This window comes from Rhinolophus hipposideros (genome assembly GCF_964194185.1).
Source record: "Rhinolophus hipposideros genome assembly, chromosome: 14".
NCBI lineage: Eukaryota > Metazoa > Chordata > Mammalia > Chiroptera > Rhinolophidae > Rhinolophus > Rhinolophus hipposideros.
In genome coordinates this window covers 30843676-30849675 of record NC_138060.1, presented here as the reverse complement: position 1 = coordinate 30849675, position 6000 = coordinate 30843676, and the positions used below count along the sequence as shown (strand labels likewise).

The following is a 6000-nucleotide window of genomic DNA, read 5'->3' as shown; positions in this document are numbered from 1 at the left end:
GAAACCTCAGCCCGTGCCCCTCCTAAGAGCCGCCCATCCCCAACAGTCAGGGTCACATGGCAGGGTACCTCTCTGCTCTCCACCCCAAAGGCCAGCCTTTTCCCTTCTGCAGAAAGGTGACCTCTGCATTACAAGCTGCCTGGCTGAGGTCTGGTGCTGACAGTTAGGGCTGGACATGGCAGAACTAAGAATGCACTGGAGGGGCCTCCCCAGACAGGAGACAGGGACAGAGGTCTGGAAGGACTTTTTTTCCCCTGAGATTCCTCTCTTCAGTGGCCTTCAAGAAGGGGAAGCTGGGAAAGAAATGAGTTTGCCTCTGAGTTGGGACTCAGCACGTTACCATTCAGTCTTAACCTACCTCTCCCCACTCCACAGAAGTGAGTGGGGCAGTTATTATCAGTCCAATTTTATAAAATTCGGAAGCTCATACCCAGAGTAATAATAAATACATGACTTGGGGTCACAGAGGCAGAGTTGGATTGCAAACACTGGCCTCTGCAGCCCAGGATCGGCCTCTAGACATGAGGTGGATACTGAGGAATTACTTGTTCAGAGAAGTCATCCCATGTGTTCCCTGAGCCAGAAGGCACAGCTGCTGTCTTCAAGTATGTAAATGTGCAGGATTTCCAAAACTTTGTTTTGGGGAAACTTGTGAAAGTACCAAAAGAGAGGGAGCCAAGTGTTTTGGGGTAAGAGTCACTGTTGACCAGAGCATTTAACAGCCCCAGCAGTAGGTAACCAGCCCCCATGCAAGAAGCTCTTCCTGCAGCGCAGACCCCACCCCATCCAAGACGGGCTTCCTCTGCTTCCCCCACCCCCACAGCCCACCCTCTGGCTCAGCCCGAGCCGGAGAATCAGACATGCATTCAGCAAGTGTGTATGAAGCACCTGCTGGCGGTGCTCAGCAGCTACTAAGGACTACTGTGCCACAGCGTCCTGGCGTCTTAGGGGGCCTACAGGTGTGGCGGTATGAGAAGAGCCACCCTGGACGCAAGTCCAACACTGTCTGGGCAGGTTCAATTCCCTTTCTTACTTTTGAAGACACTCATATGCACTGATTTGGCATATATTTACCAAGGTCCCCTAGGGGCTGAGGAGACCTCTCTGGAAACTGGTACCTATTTCTGGCTGGCAAATCACCGTTCTCCAAACTCCTGACCTACAACCTGGAACTCTGAGTCTAGACCAGACCTGGGAATGTCAAGTTCAGAGGTCAACCCTCATCCGTGGCTGAGTTATTTCCAAGAAACTGTGACTTGCTCTGAGCAACTGCCCCATGGAAGACAGTGCAAAGTGGTACAGTCTGGCCTTGGTTTAGGTACCAAGTAACCGAAGAAGCATTCTCCCAGGCCTTACGGTACCTCCCAAAGGTACCGAAACTTGATGAGAGTACCCTCTTGCCTCAGGCTCCCGCCAAAGTCCAAGAGGCCTCCCACACAGTCTGATGGGACTGAGAGGCAAGGAGAGAAGGCAGGGAAGAGACCCTGTGCCTCACAGTTACCGAGGTTGGTTTGTCTTGAGTTGGCCATTTCTTAAGAGTCCCAGTGCCAAGATCCAAAGGCCTGTACTGCCCATAAAGAAGAGGCCCACACATCCCAAGAGCAGCCAAAATCAGCTCACCCATTTATTTGACTGAGAACATGAAAGAGGACAACAAAATTAAACAATTTTTAATAAAATTCCTATAGAAAACTCAGTCACCGGGCAAATACTCAGTTCTCTTTCCCATGTCATTGAGAATTGACAGCTCCCAACAGTCTTTGGAGAATAAGCAGTAGTTTTGCTGGATGTTGCCAGTACTCAGAAAGAGCATCCATTTACACATTCAAACCAGTAGTTCCTATTGCACATATTAACATCGTTTGCCATCTAGCACCCTAAGTATATGGTACCTCAACAAATAAATTAAGGAATTCCATGTGGCATGAAATCATTTCAACTTGAACTAATATCCTTGAAAAAAATCACATTATTACAAGTTTTAATAAATACAATAAGAACATCTGGCATTTTACTAAAATACTGAATTTTAGGTCTTGAGTTTTTTCCATAAATAATTTCCTTTTCATTTGTTTTCTGTCTTGGGTACATTTGCTCAAGTATTATGCTCTATGAACTCTTTCATAGATAACCATGTAAAAACTGTATTAATATGTGCCTCATTACAGAAGCAGCTGGAAGAACTGGATCACATACAGTTAACTAAAAAGTAACTTAGGAAAATGCTCTGCTTTTTGTAAAACACAGGCTGAAGAAAACCAAAGAAACATCTTTTTATATAGAACTCCCACTAGAAATTTTATAAATATATATGCAGCATATATATTATATTTGCCTCACCAGTAGATTTTCAGCAAGTCTGGCTGGGATGATGTTACCATGATAGATAAATATAACAAAAGAATTAATGTTTCCACAGGTTTAAAAGATTTCGTTTGAAAAATAATCAATTTCAACTTATATTATAATTTGTAGTTTATACAATTTAAAAAGGGAAGAAAGATACCTTTCTTTTACGCCTCATTTGGAAATTAAGAACAGCCACCAGTCCCGAGGTGTGGATACGTTGGCTGATAACACTTGTTCACAATTCAAAAAAGAAATATTTACACCTTTCCAAAAAAGTACCAAATACTTAAAATTAAAAAAAAAAAAAAGACAGACAAAAAACAATCTCTAGTAGCATTCCTTGGCGTGCAAAGTCAGCAGAAATGATTATCCATAATGTTGACAGTTTTCATGATGAATCTTAGAAGCATTCAAAAAGCAGAGGGTGATCATCAGGGATTGTTCAGATTAGGTTGTGTGGGATGCCTTGTTCTTAAATTTAACTGAGATTCAGAATTTCATTCCCTTTATAACATCTCTTGGGGGCAGGGTCATATTCAACTTAGTGCAAGTGCAAAATGAAAACTAAACAGAACCAACAAATACGTTAGGAGCCAAGGCTGATCATTACGATCTGTAGTCTTTCCGGACTGTGTGGGCCATCCAGTTCACTTTAGTAGTCCAGCTTTCCCTGAGAGCCTCATCAAATTTTTGCTTAAATTGCTTGAGTGCTTCTTCTTCACTCTTCCCTAAGGCAAGAGAGTCCTAAAAATAAAGGAAAAGAATCTCATTTTATGCCTCCTCCAAAGTGACGTGCAAATGTCAACATCTGCAGGAGGCTTGCTTGGTTACACTGCCCAGCCACCATTAAGCACTGTGCCTCATGTTTTTATTTAAAACTTTTGCAGGAGGGAGAACGAACACCAAGGTAGGGTGACAATGTGACCTCTGCCAAACGGTTTTTGAAGACAAAATGAATTTATGATTACTGCAAGACACCTACTCAGCGGCTTGTCACTACCACTCCTGTGCAAGAACTGTCTCACAGAAAAAGACTTGGTTCCATTCCCTTTGAACATCTGAACAGGCAGGTATATTGAGCTCCAATGTACAGAGAAAGGGGTTTGTACCTTAAGATACTGTATATCCTTGACTGATGTGAGCTCAGGAAGCCCTGCAGTCAACATCAGTGCAAAGAGAGTGATGAAGAGATTCCCATGCCGTCGTAAAATCAGATACGCATCCTCACAGCACTGGCGGAACCTTTAGTTGATGGAGCAAATCACAAGAGCACGATGTCAGCGAGTTTCACAAAGGACGATGGGAGAGCTATAGCTAGACTCTCCAGAAGAGCAGGAAAATTTATATTGAACTAAAGGTTCGTTTTTGATTTTTCCTTCTTTGAAAATTGTGCCAGGACTAAAATTTACATAAAATAAATCAAGCTCTCTAAAACCACACATGTATTTTTCAGAAACAAAACTAAACATATTTTCTATGATAAAAAGCAATGTAACACAATTTAGGCTTTTAAATTCTATGAGGCAAAAAAAATTATTGTAAAGCAAGTAGTAATTATAATCCATGAGGATTCCCGAACACGTTTCTAGACTCCAGATCGGTGGTCTGACTTCGGGCATTAATTTCTTTAAAGTCCTCTGAATCAGTGATCAGTGTTTTTGCATTGCACCTCCCTGTCATCTTGCCGTCCTCTATTCTCTTCTATATGGTTCTTCAAAAGGACCACTCAATCCTACCTCAGTTTTGTGAAAGAAAAAAATGTACCCAGAGGTGTATCTGGCAGAAACCCAGGCAGAACTAGAAATGATAATACGAATTATTTAGTAAGGCTATAATATCAGTTCATCACATCGTGTAACCTGTCTCTATCATAATAGCCCTGAAATTGAATTGGTTTGTCCCCATTTTATATGAAGAAACAAAGACAGGAAGGCAATAATGTGCAAAGAAACATACAAGGAACGAGGAATAGATCAGAAATTACCAAGTCTGTCTCTGAACCCTGGCTCCCTCACTGTACTCCGCGATGAATGACAGCAAAATGCCTGTTCTCAGCATCTATCAAATGTCTTAATAGTTTCAGAGAATTTTCTAAGACAGGTAAAAGGTGGTATACTATTGGAATAAAGCTTATTTCACATTTCCAGCATTGTTTCTCTTCTCTGAGTATATCTGAACCATAACGTGGATCTGACAGGCAAATCCCCCAAAAGCCCCATTAGCAGATGGAGTATCTCCCAGACCTAAATATACCTCAGCAAAGAAATGCTAGTCCAGCTGTCCAGATGAGAAAATGTTGGATGTGTCTACCCTTGACATAAGGGCAATACTCACCGGCCAAACTTTTCCGTGTTTCCTGTTTTTCCTTGTTGAATCACATGAATGAAATCATAGGTAAGAATGAAAGGCACTCGCTCCCTTTTAATGCCAAATTTAGACTTGAAATTTCCAAGAATGTGTCCAAAATCAATGTGGAAGAGCTGGAAAACAAATGGGATTCAATTTTCCGTGTTTTTCTGGTGGGTGCCAAACAGAAAGAAGAGATCTCAGCAGTCCTAAATCCCGATGCACTATCCCCACCCTTATCTGAGCCCCTTTTTTCACAGCCTTCTGGGTCTCTTGAGAGGAGAGAGTGTCTAACATTCTTAGATCTTTTATACTCAATAATAACCCTGATATTAAACTGCAAATACCCAGTAGGGAAGGCAAATCTTTAAAAAGAAAAATGTATTCAAATAATAAACATGTCTGATTAAAAAGTCAAATAGTTCTACATATAAAACTATTATGTTGGTACAAAAGTAACTGCAGTTTTTGCAATTTTTAACCTTTTAAACCGCAATTACTTTTCCATCAACCTTATATTTCTACGTCAACAGTTCTTCATATAGAAACGTTAACAAAAAGAGTATATTCTTGCCCCACCAGCTAGCTATTCACCACTTTGAGTGCTACTACTTAGAGGTAACCTTCTCTCCACTCTTTCACATAAATTCTCTGGTATCTGCCTCCATTTTTCTAAATACCTTTTTTTATACTTATTTTTTACTTCCTAATTTAGGATTATTCTTTTTCTTATGGAAGGTAAAGATTTAGTACTCTCGTGCTCATGTAATACTACATGATGTGGCACATTATATCATCATTTCTGTTAAGTATATTCAATGTTTGCTATTGTTCAGACTACATAAATACATTTCAAAGTTAAGCCATATGGTAGTGGTATACCAGGACATTTCTTTCTTTGTTCATGTTTTGCCTTGACAAAAATATTTTTTTTGGACTTAAGAGTTCTATGATCCTATCATTAATTCTTCCCAAAATATTCTTAAAAATCTAAAAATCAATTTTTAAAGAAAAATTTTATTGGGGAAGGGGAACAGGACTTTATTGGGGAACAGTGTGCACTTCTAGGCCTTTTTTTCCAAGTCAAGTTGTCCTTTCAATCTTAGTTGTGGAGGGTGCCGTTCAGCTTTAAGTTGTTGTCCATTCAATCTTAGTTATGGAGGGCGCAGCTCGGCTCCAGGTCCAGTTGCCATTTTCTAGTTGCAGGGGGCACAGCCCACCATCCCTTGCGGGAGTCGAACCTGCAACCTTGTGGTTGAGAGGATGCCCTTCAACCAACTGAGCCATCTGGGAGCTCAGTGGAAG

General features: G+C 41.0%; 1 protein-coding gene across 2 annotated transcripts in view; it reads right to left on the bottom strand.

Moving 5' to 3' along the window:
- Positions 1-1652: 1652 nt before the first annotated feature.
- Positions 1653-6000, bottom strand: part of PIK3CB (phosphatidylinositol-4,5-bisphosphate 3-kinase catalytic subunit beta) — a 151967-nt gene continuing 147619 nt past the window's right edge. For both annotated transcript variants that reach the window (XM_081071899.1, XM_081071900.1), the window contains 3 exons: positions 4684-4829; positions 3459-3591; positions 1653-3093 (listed from right to left, as the gene is read on the bottom strand). In XM_081071899.1, the coding sequence (XP_080928025.1) occupies positions 2956-3093; positions 3459-3591; positions 4684-4829 (417 nt within the window). In that variant the 3' untranslated portion in view covers positions 1653-2955. The remainder of the gene's footprint in view (positions 3094-3458; positions 3592-4683; positions 4830-6000) is intronic.